At 41.9% G+C, this 22,272-nt stretch overlaps 1 protein-coding gene across 4 annotated transcripts in view; it reads left to right on the forward strand.

The window, feature by feature from the left end:
• SLCO4A1 (solute carrier organic anion transporter family member 4A1) overlaps positions 1-22,272 on the forward strand; it is a 55,764-nt gene that overhangs the window by 23,599 nt on the left and 9,893 nt on the right. For 2 of the 4 annotated variants that reach the window (XM_089661535.1, XM_089661538.1), the window contains exons 5-10: positions 327-432; positions 6,076-6,230; positions 12,503-12,698; positions 14,704-14,872; positions 17,810-17,982; positions 20,040-20,104. In XM_089661535.1, the coding sequence (XP_089517661.1) occupies positions 327-432; positions 6,076-6,230; positions 12,503-12,698; positions 14,704-14,872; positions 17,810-17,982; positions 20,040-20,104 (864 nt within the window). Of the gene's footprint in view, positions 1-326; positions 433-6,075; positions 6,231-12,502; positions 12,699-14,703; positions 14,873-17,809; positions 17,983-20,039; positions 20,105-20,805; positions 21,023-22,272 lie in introns of all 4 variants that reach the window. The other 2 variants (XR_016308275.1, XM_089661537.1) reach the window with 2 other exon arrangements.

Raw genomic sequence — 22,272 nt, forward strand, 5'->3', positions numbered from 1 at the left:
TTGTCAGCTCCCAGGATCAGGCCCTCCTAGCCCTCTTGTATTGAACTGTATTGTTGCTGTATTGTCTCCTGTTATTTTATAAAGCACTGAGCAAACTGTTGGCGCTATATAAATCCTGTATAATAATAATAGAACAAAATGGGAGCAGAATGACTACGTCTTTGGCCACTTTCCTATCCCCAGCCTGCTTTTGGGTAGACTGGACCTTAAATACTACTAGCACAATGACATTTGTCTAAGTAATACATTCCCAAAGTCCCCTGCACACCAGAAGAAAATAGTGAGGGTGGGAAGTTTTGTGCGTTTACAGTCTCATTATGTTCCAGGTTCTCAACGTTACGTGGTGATGAGAGTGTCTGAAGCTCATCAGATAAAGGATGGGGACTACAAGCCAGACCCTGATTTTGGGAAGACGATTAAAGATCTTCCAAAGTAAGAATGGTTTGAATTTACTGACTTTTAAATATATATATGGGGGGGGGGGGGTATTATAACCACTGTGAATTTTACTGCTGTTGGGAGTGACACTGTGACTGGTGTGATGGTGATCTCCTGCACTGTGGCTTGTTGCACTGCCATGGTGATACTGTACCGGTGTGGCTAGTGATCAGGGACACTGGCTAACTGCACTGGCATACATTGTCACCAGATGAGCCAGCCAGTGTCCCAGATCACTAGCCACCCCAATATAGTCTCACCATAGCAACGCTGTAGGGGGCTGGCTAGTGATCAGAGACACTTGCTGGCTGCTCTAGTGACAGTGTGTAAGAAAAAAAACATTAAAATTCACACGTGTCCTACAGTGCCATTTGCTGCGAGAGGCAGCAACACACAGCCATTGTTTTTCCTATGTCATTGCTATGATTGGTCATAACAATCACATGACACAGGGACAATTTTATTGGCCCTGTACTCCACTCTGTGATCAGGTGTGTGTGTGTCCAAAGGATGCAGCAATCACAGTGTAACGGACCACCCGACAGCACCTCTATCAGTCCCCTGATAGAGCCTCTCCAGAGCGCGGAGTCTAAGTTCCGGAGCACTTGTTCACCAGGGCCCCTGATGGTGGGGATGGACTTGGAGCGCCCTGGGACCAGGTCGCAGCTACCGGATATCTCTATCAGTGGTAGAGGAGTCTGCCGGAGGCTCCTGCAGGGTGAGAGTCTGATGTGAGGGGACCCGGGATCCCTGAGGGATGGATGGATGGAGGAATGAGCAAGGGCAGAGTCAAACAAGCCATGTCGGTAGCCGGGGGGGTCGGTGCGGTACAAAACAGTAGGCAAAGAATGGTCGGGTCACACGCTGGGTCAATAACAGGAGATCAAATCTAAAGGGGAACATCCAGGAGCAGAGTCACGCAAGTCAAGGGGTCAGGACAGGAGAAGACAGCTAGGTCAGACAATCTGGATCAAAGTACTCACAACATAGGTAACAGGATATGCAGAAAGACCATTCGGCAACAAGTGTCTGTGCAGGGCTGGTTTAAGTAGCCTGCCCTGCACCTGACAGGCGCAGCCTAGGTCCTAATGCCTGCCCAGCACTGTCATAGACGACGGGTCCTAGTGCCCTGCTGCCTGCATGTCTTGACAGACACCTACGCATGTGCAGACCCATGCGTCGCAATGGTCCCTGACACACAGGGTGTGCACAAGCGGCGGAAGGACATTATATACTCCATCTGGCCCTCGGGAGTGAGCTGTCCAGGTGTAGTTAAAAAGATTTTCACTAATCTACTATCATGGTGACCATGTTTTTAGCAGACAGGAAGAGAAGAAAAATCTGCACCAAGAACAGACAGCAATAAAGATATGTCAGGTATTCTATCCTTCTCCTAGCACTTAAAAAAAACACTTTTATTTCTATCTGTGTTGCTGTTGGAAAGTTCCATTGACATCCTGTCTCATTAACATGTCACTGTCATAGTGAAGGGGAAATCTCCTACCTGTCTCTATACAAAACTAACGTTTTTGGTTACCCTAAACATCTATTGTGTCTTTTATAAATGCATGTTATGGGCTTGTTTTTTATTTGTGACTCTAAACAAAATCTAAATAAACACCTTAAAAAAACATTTTGGATAAATGTACACGTTAACTACTTTAGCCTATTTGCATTCTCACGTCTCATGATTCAGTTTTGTCTGAAACCTCTCTCAGTTCCAGCTGAAACTTTATGTGCTTGTTTATTCTTGTTTACTTGCCAAGGGATCTGTAATTATTTACACTCAGTCTTGCATTTTACACATCTCTACTGCAATTGCCTGCAAGGCAGCAGTAAACCCAGGTAAAGCAGCAGTCTCTCTGTAGAGGTCTGACATGCCCCTTTTGAGCAGATATGAAGCTCTACAATCAGCAGAGAATGTGTTGGACACCAGCTTTACACAGTGAAAGACCTGAATCCAAACAGCTTTCATTTTGATGTACACTGAATGTTTATGTAAAAGTGGACTTCACTCCCTTCTTGTAATTTTTTTTTTTTTTTGCTCTTACCTTGAATCTGGGTTGTCCTCCAATTATACTCACCCATTCAGTGAATCCAATGCTTTCTTGTGTAAGCTGTCACTCTGATTCAGGTCACCAGACCCTAGATAACTAGTACTCAGGCCACCAGACTGTGGATGACTAGTCCTCAGGCCACCAAACTGTAGATGACTAGTACTTAGCACATCAGACTGTAGATGACTAATACTCCAGACACCAGACTGTAGATGACTAGTACTTAGCACACCAGAAGGTAGATGACTAATACTCAGGACACCAGACTGTAGATGACTAGTACGTAGGACATCAGATTGTAGATTACTAGTATTTAGGACACCATGCAGTAAACGACTAGTACTGAGGACACCAGACTGTAGATATCTAGTACTTAGGAAACCATCCTGCAGATGACTAGTGCCCAGGACACAGGACTGTAGACAACTAGTACTCCGAACACAAGGCTGTAGATGACTAATATTTAGGATACCAGACTGTAGATGACTAATACTCCAGACACCACACTGTAGATGACTAATACTCCAGACACCACACTGTAGATGACTATTACTCAGGATACCGGACTATAGATGACTAGTACGTAGAACACCAGATTGTAGATGACTAGTATTTAGGTCACCATGCAGTAGACGACAATACTCAGGACACCACACTGTAGATGACTAGTACTTAGGACACCAAACTGTAGACGACTAGTACTCAGGACACCAGACTGGAGACGACTAGTCTTTAGGACACCAGACTGTAGACGACTAGTCCTTAGGACACCAGACTGTAGATGACTAGTACTCAGAACAAGGCTGTAGATGACTAATACTTAGGACACCAGACTGTAGATGACTAGTCCTTAGGATACCAGACTGTAGACATCTAGTACTCAGGACACCAGACTGGAGATGACTAGTCTTTAGGACACCAGACTGTAGACGACTAGTCCTTAGGACACTAGACTGTAGATGACTAGTGTACTCAGGACACTGTAGAAACAGGTTCTTGAGCTGACCCCTGATGATGCAAGGCAGTGCATACATAATATGCCAGGGATTTCCGGGGCATGTGCTGTGCGGCAGAGGTGATGCCTCCTGGGATGTGTGACATCAGTATCCCTGGAGATTTTGGGAAAGGTACTTTACCTCCTTAAAAAACAGTAATATCTTATTGTGTAATGGGTTGTGGGGTGATGTGCTGATGTTAATTTTATTTATTTAATTTAGGGAAGTTTTTGTTAGATCCTTGTTCTTTTGATTTATGTATCTATTATTTTATTTATGTAAATCATTTTCTGTAGCATGACCATGTTCTGCTAACCAAGTGGGAATGCATAACTTTCAACTTCTGTTGTTATAGATGCATGAATCAAATCATAAAGCGATAAGATGCATTAAAAAGGGACTTAACTATCAATGTAATTAGCTTCAATGACTGACCCTGTGTGCAGATCATAATTATAAATCTAGCAGTCTGGGCAAGAATTTGAGCATGGCCTGTCATCCTTTTGGGATACCAGAATGGTTCCCTTTACAAGGTTAAAATTAACCTAGCCAGGCTATAAAAATTAAAATATTTACATATTCTTATTTCTTAGTAAGCAAAATGGGCTTCAAAACAAATCCTCCACTGACCTATCTAGCTGCAGGCACTGTGGAGCAATTCATACTCAATTTAAAAGCAGATTCACTCAACTTGTTCAAATAATTTTTCTCTCAGCAACTCAGATTACCCTGCTTCCCCTCCCAGCAGTGACTTAGTAGCTCAGCTCCCCCCTTCCACCAGCTCCCCCTACTACCCCCTATCAATGATGACCCAGAAGCTCAACTCCCCCCATTCCCCCCTCCCAGCAGTGACTCAGCAGTTCAGCTTTCCCTTTTGCCTTCTGCCAACCTAGATTCTGCAGATCAGCTTCCCCTGTTTCCCCCACCCAGCAGTGACCCAGCAGCGCTATCCCCCCTTCCATCTAAACTATTGTCTCTTCAGCTTAGTTTCCCCTTCTCAGCAGTGATTCAACAAATCAGCTCCTGCCTTCCAGTAGTGACTCAACAGCTCTGATCCTCCTGCTGTCCCCTCCTATTAATAACTAGGTAGCTCTTCCCAGCAGTGCCTTAGCAGCTCAGCTCCTCCTCCCAGCAGTGACTCTACAACCCAACTCCCCTGCTCCTTCTTCCCAGTAGATATTCTTTAGCTCATGATGAGCCTGCCTCCAGCAGTGATTCAGCTGCCTTCTATCTTTCTAATCTCTAAACTAAACACAGTTCTGGGGTGGAAGGGTGGAGCAGGGTGAGCTGAATCGCTAAGGGTCCATTCACACCTGCATTTCTGCCCAGCAATGTGTAGATGCAAGAAAATCAGGGGAGGGCAACAGTGAGTACGTGCAAGAGGCAGTGCCTTTTGAAAGAAATGGAGGGCTCTTGGCTCCCACGGCTAATTGCAGCCACTCACATGTCATTTCCACCTAGCGATTACATGCAGTTGGGTGCAATTAGCTGCAGGAGCATTTCTTTCAATGGGGCTGCCTAAAGCTGGCCATACATGTGTAGATTTTCAGACGCGAATATTTGTAAGAAAAGTCATACAAAATATCTTTGAACATTCAGTGAATGGACGAATGTTGTTCGAAAATTGTCTCTTGCTTTTAACATTTGAGTTTACATAGTCAAAAAAAGTTAGAATCCTACACCCACAGTTGATCCAGAGGAAGGCAAAAAAACCCAGCAAAGCACGATCTAATTTGCTCTTTCTCGGAAAAAAATTTCTTCCTGATCCCCCGAGAGGCAACCGGATATTCCCTGGATCAACTTTACCTAAAAATTTTAGTATCCAGTTATATTCTGTGTATCCAAGAAAGAACCCAGGACTTTTTTGAAGAAATCCACTGAGCTGGCCAGAACCAACTCTTGAGGGAGTCTATTCCACATTTTCACAGCTCTCACTGTGAAGAAACCTTTCCGTGTTTGGAGATTACATTTCTTTTCCTCCAGAATTGAAAATGAATGTAATTTCTGAATGATCACCACATACACTGGCCGAAAAGTCGTCTGTTCAAGAAAAGTTTTCCTTCCTGCCCCTTCGAATTTTCCCATCACTTGAAAACAAACATTGATTTGACCCCACTAATGATTAGAAAATCAAACGAAAATTCTTCAAACGGAAATTCTTGAACGAAAATCTATACGTGTATGGCCAGCTTTACGCAGCTAACCGTTGGGACCTCTTGTTGATTTTCTTGTATCTACATGCTGTAAGGTGAAAACACAGGTATGAATGTGGCCTAAAAGAGAATGACTTGAAGGACTGCTGTGAATGTGATGATTTTTCCCACAGTGCCTGAAGCCACAGAGATTAGTGAGAACTTGTTTTTAGGGCTCTTTTACTGTTTGCTAGACATATGTAAATACTTGACTGTCAATATCCTGGTCACAAAATCATGGTAAGTAGTTTTTTTTTTTTCAAATGTAATCTTTCAGATCAACAAAATTTACTAGCAGATGAGTTGTGTAAGGGTCTACCTGATTGGAAGTAATTTGCTCCTCCAAAAATGCCATCCATCTAAAAAGTCTCTTTCACATTGTTTCCTGTGCAGGTCAGTGTTGATGCTGCTCAAGAATCCCACTTTTATTTTCCTGTGCCTAGCCGGAGCAACAGAGGCGACCCTCATAACGGGAGTGTCGACGTTTGGACCAAAGTTTTTAGAATCTCAGTTTAGTTTGAGTGCTTCAGAAGCTGCAACTTTTTTTGGTAAGTTTTCTGCTGCCAGCAAAACTAAATGGCCACTTGGCTAACACAGAAAGATCACGATTTATAGCTATAGGCAGGGCTTTTTTTTCTCAGGGAATAGGTATAGGAACTCACCCCCCCCCTTCCGAGCCACCCTTTGTCTCCACCCTCTACCCACCTCCGAGCACCGTTCATTGGTTCCACCCCCCCTACCCACCTCCCAGTACCACCCATTTTATAGAAAATGGAACCAAGTATCATTTTGTGGCACTAAGTAATTTGTATGGAATTTGTTAATGTTAACAAGAAAATCTGTAAAATAGATCACCTGTAGCCATCAATAATGGACCTTTCAAGCAACAATAGATCCCCCTAGCAACAATAGATTTCCCAGCAACAATAGATCCTCCAGCAATAATAGATTCCCCTAGCAACAACAGATCCCCTCAGCAACAGTAGTCCCCATGCAACAAAATACCCTACAGCAACAATAGTCCCACCCCAGGAGCAATAGACCCCCACCAGCAACAATAGCACCTCCAGCACCCAGCAACAATAGACCCCTCCCAAAAACAGTAGATCCCACCCAGCAACAAATGACCCCCCCGAAACATAAGACCCACCCCCAGCAACAATAGACACCTCTTGCAACGATAGCTCCCTTCCAGCAACAATTGACCCTCCAGCAAAAATTGACCCTCCCCCAGCAACAATAGACCTCAACATTAAATTACCCCCAGCAACAATAGATTCCCAGCAGCCAGTATCAATGTAACCTCCAGCGCACCCCAGGACTCATTGCCATTTTATACATTCAGTGCTGGAGGTGCCAGAACTGCATTCCCCCACATTCCTATGGAAAAAAAGCCCTGGCTATAGGTGTATTTGAGGATCAGAAACTGTTGTTTTGTGTTTCTTCCATTTGCGAACTGTTGTCACCTTCTCACCAAGCTCTTTGGCGATAGTTTGGTAGCCCAGTCCAACCTTGTGTAGGTCTACATTCTTGTCCCTGACATCCTTGGATAGCTCTTTGGTCTTTGCCATGGTGGAGAGTTTGGAATCTGATTGTTTGATTGCTCCTGTGGACAGGTGTCTTTTATACAGGTAACAAAAAGAGATTAGCAACACTCCCTTTAAGAGACTGCTTCTAATCCCAGCTTGTTACCTGTATGAAAGACACCTGGTAGCCAGAAAGCCTGCTGAATGATAGGGGATCAAATACTTATTTCCCTCATGAACATGCAAATCAGTGCATAATTTGTTAGACATGCATTTCTTTTGAATTTTTTGTTGCTATTCTGTCTCTCAGTGTTACAATACACCGAACATTCGATTTGTAGACCGATCATTTCTTTGTGAGTGGACAACATTCAAAATCAGCAGAGGATCAAATGCTTATTTCCTTCACTGTATATATTTATATATATATATATATATATATATATATATATTTGCTATGATTACTGATTACTTGGAGCCAGGGGTGGACTGACCATTTGGAAACTCGGGCACTGACTGAGGGCCCGGGGTCAGTAGGGGGCCAAATGAGATGCCCCTGGTACCTTTTTCATAAGCTTTTTTGAGTTTGGGCAAGGACACAGGGGCCCCTTGATCCCCTATTGCCCATGAGTTGTCAGTCCGCCCCTGCTTGGAGCTGATTGCAATAAAATGTATTCCTATGAAGCCAGCATGCTGCAGAGTAAGTTTGACAGAAACTAGGCAAAGCTGAAATATGGATTTTGGTTCGAAATGGATTTTAGGTCCCGTTCACATATCACATAGCGGGAATGTGGGTTCCTGTTCGCAATTTTAAAAAGGCGATTCACACATTTTTCACTTGAATGGGCAGCCCAATGCATTTGCTGTGCCAAAGAAGGTCAGGGATCATATTTAAGCCCTGAGCTAGGCTCGTTTTTACACGCATGTTTTTTTTGTGCAAAAGTCACGGCAATGTCACACCAAGTTTTGGGTGCCATTCATCTTGAACACACGTTTTGCAGCTATTTGATTCCTAATCATAAAAATGTAAATGGGGCCTTAAACTAAGCCGCAACTTTGAATCTTTTTAATACATAATTGTAAATTTTGTTTCTCACATCTGCTGTTTAGTTTTGCTTTGAAGATCAAGTGGTTGTTCGGTTTATTTAAAGCCAAATCTTTTAGTTTTGAATAGAGGGGGAGAGGGTTAGGTTTTACCTACTTCCTTTCTCCCGATTTTGTCCGGCATATGTTACCTGGACAGAACACAAGGGAAAATCTGAGGGAGGATCCTGGACATGGCGCTGGTCGGGAGATCGAGGTGTAGAGTTGTATTGTTACCCCCACAATTCCGAGGATTAGCAGATAGCACAAGTTTTTTTCACACTGAATGTGTTAAGAGTATGGGATGTTTTACATAAACAAAAAGGGTGGGAATATAATTCATGGTCCACAGATTATTTTCTTCCGGGTAAAGAAAGTGTTGCTGGGAAGTGGATAAAGAAGGAAGATGCACGGTTGAGAGATGTAAAGGTGGGGGAGGAAATAGGTTCACTTAAGGATTTGTAAAAAAAGACGGAAATTTTTACGAGAATTGATAAGTGGCGTTATTTTTAGTTGAAACACTTTATAGGGAAGCTTCTAAGGCCACTGAGAACAAGAGAGGATTGGAACCCTTTTGAGCACTTGTTAGACACAACGGGAGACGGGAAACACGGGATATCAAAAATATATAAGATTCTCTCTGGAATAATCACAGATACAAGTCCACCATTTATAGAGAAGTGGGAAAGGGATATAGGATTAATGATGGATATGGAAAAGCTAAAGAAAATATATAGTTTAATACACGAAAATGTAAATATGAAGGAGGTAGAAATGAATTATAAATGTTTGGCAAGATGGTATATGACACCGCGTGTAGCACACAGATTGAATGGAGATAACTCACCTTTATGTTGGCGTGGATGTGGGGATAGAGGTACAATGTATCACATATGGTGGGACTGTCCTTAAATTCAAGAGTATTGGGGGCAAATAGTAGACATGATTCAGAAAATAATGGAGGTTGATATCCCAAAAGACCCAGAGACTTGCCTGTTTCATGGTACTAAGCTTTCGGTTAAGAAATATAAAAAATATGGTGTTATCTTAATGCAGCGAAGGGATTGATACCCAAGTTTTGGAAGAAACAGGAGGTACTAAAAATAAAGGATTGGATAAATAGGGTAGACCAGATATATAGACTGGAAGAACTTTACCACTTGAGTGAAGATAAGATGGAGAGTTTTCGTGCCAACTGGAAATGTTCGGAGGAGATTAAGGAGTCAGAATTAATCCTAGAGTATATGGGAGTGTAATAGAGAAAAAATGTGGATATGTTTGTGAATTGGGATTTCCATAGGGAGCGGGAAAGATGCAGAGTGGAGGTTTTGGGGGGTTGGAGGGAGGTGGGGGGGAGGGGAGGGAAAATGTTAAGGATTTTTGTTTAAACAATCAGATATTATGACAATCAAATCCGTGGTAGTTTTATGTGTTTATTTGTTTATGGTTTTTTTGTATAAATTTGATATTTTGAAAATTTAATAAAATATTTCAGATCAAAACAATCAGATATTATGACAATCAAATCTGTGGTAGTTTTTGTGTGTTTATTTGTTTATGGTTTGTTTGTATAAATTTGATATTTTGAAAATTTAATAAAATATTTAAATAACAAAAAAAAACAAGGGAAAATCTACTGAATAGAGACACAGCCTGAAGTAAAATAGAATGTCTCATCCTTTTTGCCTCTGCAATCTTTTTGATTGCCACCTGTGTCCCTGTTAAGGGGGGGATTTCCCTTCACTTCCTGTTCTGTCTCACTCTTGTCAAATCAACGTGATGGGAAATCACCCCAGGGGAGCACAGCAGACAGCAGCAAAAGCACTCCCCGATAGAAAACAATATTGTTTAGATTGTTTTGGACTTTAATTATCTTTTAATAAATCTCTACTACATTGTAGAAAAGACTGTATGTTTCAAGTAATATGTGATGTGCTATTGGTGGGTGTTTCTTAAAAATCATGCCGAAGTCATGTAACAAGGTCAATGTGAGCAATGGAAACACCATCAATAGTAGAAGCACATTTGTGGTTGGAAACAGGAAGGAAGAAGTGTGTATGTGAATGTATTACTAGGTGTCAAGTGACTTTAAGGAACTTCCTAAAATAACTGCAACATAACAGCTTAAGCTAGGCATTCATGGGCTGACCGAGAGAGAATCAATAGATTCCTCCATGCATGCTAAACAGCATGGATGGAGGAATCCACACTGCTGGCTATTGTATTCAAGCAGCCGCAGTTGTCTCAATACCCGCACATCAGATTAGATGCAGTCACTGTTCGCTCATCAATTTTCCATCCGGCCTCTCTGATTTGTTTCTTCTACTTCTTCTGTTGAGCCGGGTGGTGCCAACAGGTCCAGGCACAGCTTGAATTGGCACACAAATCAGATGAAATTTAAGCGTGTATGGTCAGCTTTATTGGGTAGCACTCATAGCACTTCTAGCACTGGGGTCCTCAGGATAGAGTCCTGGCCAGGATGCTGCATGAAGTTTGCATGTTCTCCCTGTGCTTGCATGGGTTTCCTCCAAGTGTTCCGGTTTCCTCCCACACTGCAAAGACATGGTGATGTGATAATTGGCTCTTGTCTAAATTGGTTCTAATATGTTTGTATGCATGTGACACAGTGACCATAGATTGTAAGCTCCTTGAGGATAGGGACTAATGTGAATGCACAGTATGTAAAGCACTAATGGTCAACAGCAGGGGCGGACTGACCATTTGGAAAAGCGGGCACTGCCCAAGAGCCCAGGGTCAGTAGGGGGCCCCATGAGATGCCCCTGGTACCTTTTTCATAGGCTTTTTTGAGGTTGGACAAGGACACAGGGGCCCCATGATCCCCTATTGCCTGGGGGCCCCATGAGTTGTCAGTCCGTCCCTGGTCAACGGTGATGGTAGCCAGCGGGACTGGCTTCTGATCATGTGACCACTGGGACAGTCAATCATGGTTTCATGATTGCAGTTCTTTCCTGCCCCCTGGAGGTCAGAAACCTTTAAAGGAACACCAGGGCAGGTGCAAAGGTGTTCATAAATGGCAGTTGTTTATCTTACAAAGTGCTTTAGCAAAAGGAGTACTAGGGTCGTTGGTTCGAATCCCAGCCACGGCACCACCTGCCTGGAGTTTGCATGTTCTTCCTGTGCCTGCGTGGGTTTCCTGCGGGTACTCCGGTTTCCTCCCACACTCCAAAGACATGCTGGTAGGTGAATTGGCTCCTGTCTAAATTGGCCCTAGTATGTGTATGTATGAATGTGAGTTAGGGACCTTAGATTGTACACCCCTTGAGGGTTAGGGACCTTAGATTGTACACCCCTTGAGGGTTAGGGACCTTAGATTGTACGCCCCTTGAGGGTTAGGGACCTTAGATTGTACGCCCCTTGAGGGTTAGGGACTGATGTGAATGTACAATATACATGTAAAGTGCTGCGTAAATTGACGGCGCTATATAAGTACCTGAAATAAATAAAAAAAAGAAATGCCAGTTAGGGTTTACATACTGTCTTTGTACTTAGAACTGGAGTTCTGTCCAAAAATACTGATGTAGGGCCCCTGCTTATGTGAAAACAACCCATAAAATACCTAATGTGCCATTGAATTGTGGGCTGATGGAAAGATTCTCCATGAGAACTCTTTAATATGTCTTTTGTCACGTTAGATTTGCAAATCGATGAAAATTCATCACACTTGCTCATTGTCAGACCATTGTGCTGCCTAAAAGTGAAACTAACATTCGTTTGAGGTCAAACGCAGTGCGATGGTGTTTAGCACAATGAACAGATGGGGAAAGGCGGGAGGCTGAACGCCTATTTCTGCACTTGTGTCTTCATTTGACGGCACAGGAGCTCAGCATGGAGTCTTATCGACTTGTCCCATTTAATTTAGTGAACTGCATGATTTCATGAAGGGGTAAAAGAACGGATTTAAAGGGAAATATCATCTTTTCTAAATGTGTGTGTGAATGTGGTCAGCTTAAAGTATACCTCTAAAAAATGGCAAGACTTCTTCCTGCAGTTTGGTCTTGTCTACACATCTTAGTGGGTGGAGTTGGGAATGCGCTTCCCATTGGATTGGAATTAGTCGTTCCTAGACTAGAGTGTGGTGGCCAGGTCCATTTGGCAACAATGAGAAAGCTTTGTCTCCTGTATGTATTCCCAGTGTGTACAGTTCCTGTAACGTAGCCGAGGCTGATGATTTGTTTCCTTCTCTTATACAGGGTACCTGGTGGTTCCTGCTGGGGGTGGCGGAACCTTCCTGGGGGGATTCATAGTGAACAAACTGAAATTGCACTGCTCAGGAATCATCAGGTTCTGTGTCCTGTGTACTGTACTTAGTCTTATGTCAGTCTTCATCTTCCTCATCAGCTGTCCTAACATGCCCATGGCTGGAGTCACCGAACCCTACCTTGACAGGTACTCTTTGTTAATAATCAAGACTACCCACATGGAAGAAAAATATATTTGAAATATATTTTTAAAATATTATTCCCAAATATATTGACATATATTTGAAATACTACAATTTTGGCCATATTCAATATATTTAAAAATATATTTCAATAAACATATATATATATTCTGCATGTTGAAATGTGTTTTTATTACAAAATATCTGAAAATAATTTATAAAAATACATTTTAAAATATACTGTATGTCTTTAAAAATACAAATTTTTGAAATGCATTTCAACATGCAGTATATATATATATATATATATATATATATATATATATATATATACATACATACACACACACTGCATGTTGAAATGCTTCTTTTATATATTCCAAAATGTATGAAAATGTTTTTACATATATTCGTAAATGCATTCCAAAAATGTAGATCTGTATTTTTAAAGACATACAGTATATTTGAAATGTCTTTTTACAAATATTTTTCATACATTGTGTAATAACGCATTTCAACATACAGTGTGTATATATATATACTGAAGAATATATATATATTTACTGAAGAATATTTTTTAAATATAATTTCAAATATATTTTTATTCCATATGGGTAAACACCATCACTGCTACTACTTGCTTCAGTTTTGTATTGCTGAAATATATGTCTTTGAAATAGGTTTGGAATATGTTTTTCAGTGCCATCATTTATAACTGAATTTACAGTGAAAAGATGGCCATAGATGGGCAGTTGTTATTTTATTTTTTTACATTCAGCCTTTGGCCCAGATGCAAGATTCTTCCATCAACACACACAAGGTGGATGGAGGAATCCCCCTGGCAAAACATTGTATTCTGACAGCAGCTCCTGCTGATCAACAAAAGTTTTCCAGCACGTTCTTTCCACAGAAGTCAATGGAATGATCGACTTCGGTGAAGGGGGATGGCCACATACTGGTCCCTGCTAACCCAGAAGCATTTCAATCAGTGTATGGCCAGGTTTACTGCAGGCAATTTTTTTTTGTTGTTTTAGATCTATCTTGCTGTCACACTGCATGCGTTTAATTATGCTTTTTTTCTGCATCCAAAAGCACACAGAAAGTTGGATATATGGTTGTCAATGTCATAGTTCACAGCAGTGCTTGCAGTTCCAGTGCATTCCGGATACAGAAAAAAAATAGAACAGGCTGCATTTTTCCTTCACAGAACTGTACTGAAACGTGGTAAAACACATCAAAAACACACTGGAATGCACATGTCCCTATTTCAAATGAAGAAAAAGAGAGGAGAAAATATGAACTGGAATGCAATAAAAAAATGCACCGGAACGTGCCAAAAACGCGCATGCAAAAACGCATCCGGAACGCATCTGGACTGCATTTCTATAGTGTGAACCGGCCCTCAAAGAGAACATTCCCTCATTTCCTGTCATAATCACCACCATCACACAGTATTAGGCTGGCCATACATGACTCGAATTTCAGCAGATTCCTGCTGAATTGTCCAAACTTTGAGCTGTGGGTGACCCTGTTGGCACCTCGCAGCTCAACAAAAGTTGATTTAAAAAATGAAATAGCTAGGTGAAAATCTGTGATTTCATCCAATTAGATGCAATCACTGTTGGAATAGACAGCAATGTAGATTCCTCCATTCAGGCTGTTTAGCATGAATGGGGGAATTATTGTCTTTCATTTAGCCATTGGAGCTCAATGTGAGTGATCTACATGTGTATGGCTAGCCTTAGGGTAGTTATCGGAAGCAACTGGCCAAAATTCCCTTGGTGAGTGGCCCTGTCAGCCACCTCCCGCCTGACATCTAATGTTTGAAAAATCGACAGAGCTGGGTGGAAAATTGTCAGCCGAATAACGTTTGCACCCAAGCAGATGGCATCAATGGAGGAAGCGATTAGTGTTTGTTTTTTTGTTCAGTGTGCAGGCTGACTAAAAAAAAACTATCATTGTATGGGCAACTTTACAGGTGTGATCTAATTGTCCCCTGTGCTTTCTCAGCAGTGTCCTCTTAGGGAGCGGCCTCAACCTCTCCTCTGTGTGTAATGCCGGGTGCCGCTGTTCACAGGATCTTTACAGTCCTGTCTGTGGAGCCGATAATGTCATGTACTATTCTGCTTGCTACGCGGGCTGCTCAGGACGCTACATGGACCGTGGTAATGGCAGAAAGGTAATTATCTATCTTTTACATGTATATAAGAAATTGTCATGCAGCTAAGGCAGGCCATAAATGGGTCGAAAATCGGCCGAAAATTCGTCCAATTCGGATCGTTAGTGGGTGAATTTGTCAGCCATTTTTTGTGATTTTGACAAATTTTTTTTATCGGTCATGTTGGAAAAAAACCGGCCAATTTTGTCAATCGGCCGATTTTCACGGCAATGATGGGCAAATCAGCCGAACTTTTTACCGATTAAAAAAAATGCACATGAGCCGTGACCTGCAAGAAGAAGGAAAAGAAGAAAAAGAAGATGAAGACAAAGAAAAAGAAGAAGAACATCTGTATCTATTTGTATCCATTTTGGATACAGATGTTTCTATTCAGATACAAATAGATACAATGTTGCAACCGCAATACTTTTAAATGTCAAAAATAATAGCGGAGTGTCCCTGCAGAGAGCTCCGCTATTATATTTGACATTTAAAAGTATTGCGGTTGCAACATTGTATCTATTTGTATCTGAATAGAAACATCTGTATCCGAAATGGATACAAATAGATACCATGTTGCAACTTTGCTATACTTTTAAATATCAAATATAATAGCGGAGCTCTCTGCAGTGACACCACTATTATATTTGCCGGCTGTAGACGGGATGAAAATCAGCCTTTTTTTTTTTACCAATGGTGGTAACGTCGGCCGATTGAACGACCAATTTTTCATTTTTTTTTTAAAAAAAACAGCCGGTTTTCGCCCCGTCTATGGCCTGCCTTTAAAGTTACAGGTGGCTGCTAATGAGCTGAACCACCTACTGACTTCTCATAGCTTTCGGAGATTTAAAAACAGAAGACATAAAATGTAACAACATAATGACAGGTAAATGGCCTTTTGAAAAGATGCATTTAAAATAGGCATAATGTCTTTTTTAGGGTTTGGAGACTCTGGCTGTGAAATTAGCCCACTGATGTCTGAAGAATCCTCTTATTTATCTGAATAATTTTTTTTTTTTGAGGGGAAGGGTTAGAATATCTCTAGTGATTTATTTTTATAGCTGTTCCCCTTTGGGAATATTTAACCCTGCTTCCTGTCTTGAGGAGTGGGGCTGCTGATCCAGTGCCTCAGACTAGGCCATCTACCTCCTGGTCTTGTTGCTGGCCCTCTTGCTGCACTTGTAGTCTTTAGGAGACTTTGAGGACCCTAACAGAAATATGGGAAGTGCCCATGTCACCAGGCAGTGATGTGGGCACGTAGAATAGGACCCTTCCACTCTGCAGTGAGGAACAGAGAAGACTCCAGAGCCAGCATGTCACCTGACAATGGATTAAGACATTTCTGACATTTAGCTAGGTTTTTTTTTAACTACTGTTCAGGAATGAATTAGGTAGAAATTGGAGGGTGGAACCATGACTGGAGAGGACCTTTAAGCAGGCAAAGTGACAAAACAGGTAGAATGAGGCACAATCATACTGCTTGCACCAATTGGGTGCAGTGACCCTTTGATTACAGCCTTTTGATATGGAGGAGACAAACAATCCACTGCAGTATATCAGCCCATTGGGGTCTCTGAGGGATAAAAAAAAAACAAAAAACAATATTCCCAAGGTTAGGTTCACACCTATGCAGTTTGCATTTGGTCCAATTCTGCAGTGTGTTTTTGATGAGTTTTGCATTTTTTTTTCTTGTTGCTACGCAGATTTAAAACCCAAAACGGCTGAAAAAATGCACTACATGCTTTTCTGCAGTGTTTCTACTGAAGTCTATGTAAACAAAAACGCAACGTTTTGCATTTAAAAAAGTCCCTGACCCTTTCCAAGAAACACACTGGGTGAAAACGTGGAGATGTGAACCTGTCCCATAGGAAATCATGGTAAATGCAAAGCGCTGTGGAAACCGTTTAGGTGTGAACCTAGGGTAAGGGCCGGTTCACACCAGATGCAGTCAGTGCATTTTTAATCTGCATCAAAAATACATGCACAGTGTTTGCCACGTATTCCAATGGCCCACCAGCGCAGTCCGTTCCAGTGCAGTCAACAAAAGTAGAATGTGCTGCAAATTTTCTGTATGGAATGCATCTAGAATGCAGTGCAACGCGTAAAAAATGCACTGTAATGCACATGTCCTAAAACGAGATGAAAAAAAAAGGGGGGAAAACAGATCAAATACAGCCTTAAACACATAAAAAAACACGTATGCAGAAACGCTTCTGGAATGCAGAAATTGTGGTGGGAGCCAGCCCTTACCCCGGTTCACATCTATGCGGCCGTGCGGGCCACATTTTGCACGGGCACGAAAGCCCATTCATTTGAATGGACTCCCATGCCTGTGACACGGAGGGAAAGAAGTCCCTGCACTTCTTTGGAAAACACAGCCCACACAGGAACCGCGGTTACCAGTACGGTTGCGTTTTCCAGTGCGGGTGGCGTGCCATTAGAACTAATGTCACCCGCACACGGGTCCGCAATTCTCTGTGCGGGTGGTGCGGCTGCATGAGTTTTCGTGTGGATCCGCAGTGGCACCACCCACACAGATGTGAACCTAGGGGGTAAAGCTGAGTAAACACTTGTAGACTGAAAATTTGTATGAAATTTCATCTGTGAATTCTTAGTACATTCAACAGCTTGATGAATGTCGTTTGAAAGTTGTTGAAATTTTTTTTTTTGCTTTCAACATTCGATTTTGGAGTGAATGGATTTTAACAAATGAAAACCACATACACTGTTAGAAATTCATTTGTACAAAAAATTTCCATCTTACTTCTTCGAATTTTCTTGTCGCTGTAGTTGAAAATGACCCCACTAACGATTAGTTTATGAATTCTGCAAATGTTTACCCAGCTCTAGATAATAGTTATTTCTGTTCTGTACCTGTCATTAAATAGCATTTTCTGTATCTCATTTATCATATTGAACGCTCCTTTAAGTTGGCAATCTCTTTTATTTTTTTTTTAGATGTATGAAAACTGCAGTTGTGTGGCTTCCAATATCTCTGTGATGGGGACACAGGCTGTAGCGGGAAAATGCTCTTCCTCCTGCAAAAAGATGTCGCTGCTGCTGGTGTTTACATTCTCTGTTATACTGTTTACATTCCTGTGCAGTATTCCTGCACTCACTGCAACGTTACGGTATGAAATATCAGTCGATTTGGCCAGGTCCTGTACATGTAGCAGAGACATACACCAATCAGCCATAACATTATGACCACCCACCTAATATTGAGTAGGACCCTTCTGCTGCCAAACAGCCCTGGCCTATCGAGGTGTGGAGTCACCTAGACCTGTGAAGGTATGCTGCGGTATCTGTCACCAAGCTGTAGTAGTAGATCCTTTATGTCCTGTAAGTTGCAAGGTGGGGCCTCCATGGATCAGACTTGTTTCTCTTATCACATCCCACAGATGCTCGATTGTATTGAGATCTAGAGAATCTGGTGGCCAAGTCAACACCTAAAACTCGTTGTTGTGTTCCTGAAACCATTCTTGAACCATTTTTGCAGTGTGGCAGGGCGCATTATACTGCTGAAAGAGGCCACTTGCCTTCTTCCCATAGTGCATCATGATGCCATCTCTTCCTCAGGTAACCAGCGCTGTGGACATGGGTCAGCATGGGCACCCTGACCAGTCTGTGGCTATGCAACCTCATATACAACAAACTGCAATGCACTGTGTATACTGACACCTTTCTATCTGAACCAGCATTATATTTAATAGCAATTCGAGCTACAGTAGCACTCCTGTTGGGTCAGAATACATAGACCAGCCTTCGATCTCTATTGGCATCAATGAGCCTTGGCTGCCCATGACCCTGTTGCCAGTTCTCCAGTTTTCTTTCCTTGGTCGGTCCTGACCACTGCAGACTGGGAAAATGCCACCAAAGCTGTAGTTTTGGAGTTGCTCTGACCTAGTTGTCAAGCCATTACAATATGGCTCTTGCCAAATTTGCTCAGATCCTTACGCCTGGCCATTTTTTCTGCTTTCAAGACTTCTACCTCAGGGACAACATGTTCACTTGCTGCATAATATATATCACACCCACATTCAGATGCCATTGTCAATTGTGTTCACTTTACCTGTCAGTGTTTATAATGTTATGGCTGATTGGAATATAAATAGTCACTAAAAGCTGGCCATACACTGTTAGTGGATGGAGGAATCCCCGCTGTGTCGGGACATTGTATTCTGACAGTGGAACAACCTACTGTCAGAATACATTGATAAATGGCTGCAGCTGCTGATCAACAAAACTTTTCCAGCATATCCCTTTGATAGAAGTCAATTAAATGAGTGGGGACAACACAAACTGATCAAAATTTGGCTGGTCCCTGAATTTTGATCAGTGCATGACCAGCTCTACACTCCATCTTATTTTCTCAATGCACCACTGCCTCCTCTGCTTATAAGGAGTCACATGACTACATCAAGAGCCAGACAGAATGCTTCCTGCTGCCAGCCAATCAGACAGCAGAATGGGGCTGCGTTACTTGCCATTCAGCCAATCTAGTGCATTCTTCTGTGCTGGCTTCTAATGCCAGGAGATGTCTTTTAGATTTAGGGTAAATGTGCAAAGCCCTGTAGATTTTCAGTAAGGTTCTATTTACTATCCCTAGGAGGGATCTGCCTATAAGTGGCCATCATGAACAGAAACTATGTTTTTGGGATAATACGGATACAGTTAAGTTTTAATCCATTACACAGGCTTCCCAAAGCATTATGGGTTGTCTAGACAGACAGCCCAATCATAGCTACTTCACTTCAGGCTCACTCTGTCTGATTGCAAGCTTGGACGCAACCATACAAGGGGGGGACTGAGTCACAAAAGGACAAGATGTGGGAAAAAAAAGCCTAACGCTCCACCTACTGGCTGGTTATTAGATGTACACATTATACAGTATAATATATAATCAATTATAAAATATATACTACTAATATATAGTATTAGGTTAATCATTTTATAATAACCAAAAACAATGCAAAAATATTAAAATGTATAGTCTCGACCATCAAATGTAGTCTTGACCATACAAATAAATATGTCCCAAACCACTATATGCTCCCTGTAAAGTAAGCCTGTGCTGCATTCAAAAGTATTTAAGGACAGCGGTGCTAATGGAATGTACTTTAGAGTTTTTGGTATAGGTTGGAGTTCTTCTATAAGTGTTCTTTATGTTCTTCCCGTGTTAATGTAGGTGTGTGCCGGATAGTCAGCGCTCCTTTGCACTCGGGATCCAGTGGATATTAGTGCGAACATTAGGTATGCTATGACAAGAAGCACTTAGCTAATGGATTCAATAACCCCGCTGATAGGCAGGGCTGCTTCCTGCATTTCATCATCTCCCATCTCTGCTGTTCACTAAGTAACCAGCTCTCCCTATAAAACACCATTAATGGCTACAGCTTAACTGGTAAAGTGGGCTTTGGATAGAACAAGATTTATGACTTTTTATAAAATGATTTGAGCTTTCCTGTAGCTCCCAATTTTAAAGTAGATTTGTTCAGGTGGGAGGTAAAATTATGGCATTCTGGTGCTGATTAAAACAATGCACAGATCATATTTACCTCTTACATTCATATTGCCAATGATCAATTTGGGAAGAGGGGGGGAGGGGGATTGGGAGCCTTCTGTTTAAAGCTTTTCTCATTTTAGATTGAGTGCGGAAGGGTTGCTTCTTTGTCAGGTTTCCTAACCTCCTGTTTTCTCACCAGCGAGGGCAGCAATAAAGCCTGACAGGGGTTCTAACCCTTTCCCACTAAAAACTGTTAACAGCTAAATTTATTGCTGGACTCCCACTTTAACTCTCCAACTCAGCAGATACCTTTATGAATTCAGAAGCTCTGGCTACTACTGCATGGCAATACCCTAACTTGCCCGAAGCTTGTTACTTTAGCTAGTAAGTGAACCGCTGCATCTTCAAGTGCTCTTTTCTTGACAACACCACTGTGTGTTCTTTACAGCTTGTCTGGTGCCAGGGGCCTCTGCTGTAGTACACAGGTACTATGAGCTAAAGAATGAGAACGATGGCTAGATGTCAAGAAATAGACCAGCGACTTACAATTATGTTCTCAGATACTAAATGACAGCTGATCCTGTCGCACAACTTCAATTCTAGCAGTATTCAAGGGGTCAGGAATGGCAGACTCTTGCACTGCATAGGAGCTCCACCTTTGATAGGTAACATTCATCTTCACAAGTTCCCTTGCTAATTCTTTTAGTTCCAAAACTCCATTATACAATGTTAACATATTCTGAATTGCTTTATAGAATAATAAAATTATTCGTATAACTCCCTGCTCCTGAAGAGCTTACAAAGAAATGTCTATACGATAGGTTTACTTTTGAATTAGGGCAGTAGTAGCTAAAGGGGGCCTCAAATGCAGCCCCCGACATCAACGAAGGGCCGCACATAATGTTATACATGTAAGTAATGCTTGAGAGGAATAGATGAAATGTGAGTCAGAGTGTTTTGGATGGAGATATGTTGAAGAAGACAATGCGAAACTGGGAACATGTTACATAGGGGTGGTAGAGATCAATTCCATTACTCTAATCAATGTTCCCACTACAGAATGCTGAGAGCCGCACATCATATACCAAAGGGCCACATGCGGCCCTCAGGCCACAGGTTGGGCACAAGGGGTTTTTAAAGTAGGCAACACCCAACTAATACTCCACAAAGGAAAGGTTCTAAGACAACATGTACAGTAGCTTTCATGTATATAGTTCCTGGAGGATACGGAAGTTAGTACCCTACTGCTGCAAGGCAACATGACTAACCACCAAACTGCCATGCTGCCTCACAGTGGCTAGCATCAGCCACACATAGTTACTTAGTTGGTCCGGCTAAAAAAAGACAAAAGTTCATCCAGTTCAACCATTAAAAAAAAAAAAGTTATAATCCTATACCGACAGTTGATCCAGAGGAAGGCAAAAAAACCCCCCAGCAAAGCACAATCCAATTTGCTCCTGCAGGGGATCATATCCCCCCTTATGTATTATACATAGAGATCATATCCCCCCTTATGTATTATACATGGTGATCATATCCCTCCTTATGTATTATACATGGAGATCATATCCCCCCTTATGTATTATATATGGAGATCATATCCCCCCCTTATGTATTATACATGGAGATCATATCCCCCTTATGTATTATACATGGAGATCATACCCCCCCTTATGTATTATACATGGAGATCATATCCCCCCTTATGTAAAATACATGGAGATCGTATCCCCCTTATGTATTATACATGGAGATCATATCCCCCCTTATGTATTATACATGGAGATCATATCCCCCCTTATGTATTATACATGGTGATCATATCCCCCTTATGTAAAATACATGGAGATCGTATCCCCTTTATGTATTATACATGGAGATCATATCCCCCCTTATGTATTATACATGGAGATCA

The sequence above is a fragment of the Staurois parvus genome, unplaced genomic scaffold, assembly GCF_062004578.1.
Source record: "Staurois parvus isolate SC_StPar_1 unplaced genomic scaffold, SC_StPar_1.0 ptg001349l, whole genome shotgun sequence".
Classification (NCBI taxonomy): Eukaryota; Metazoa; Chordata; class Amphibia; order Anura; family Ranidae; genus Staurois; species Staurois parvus.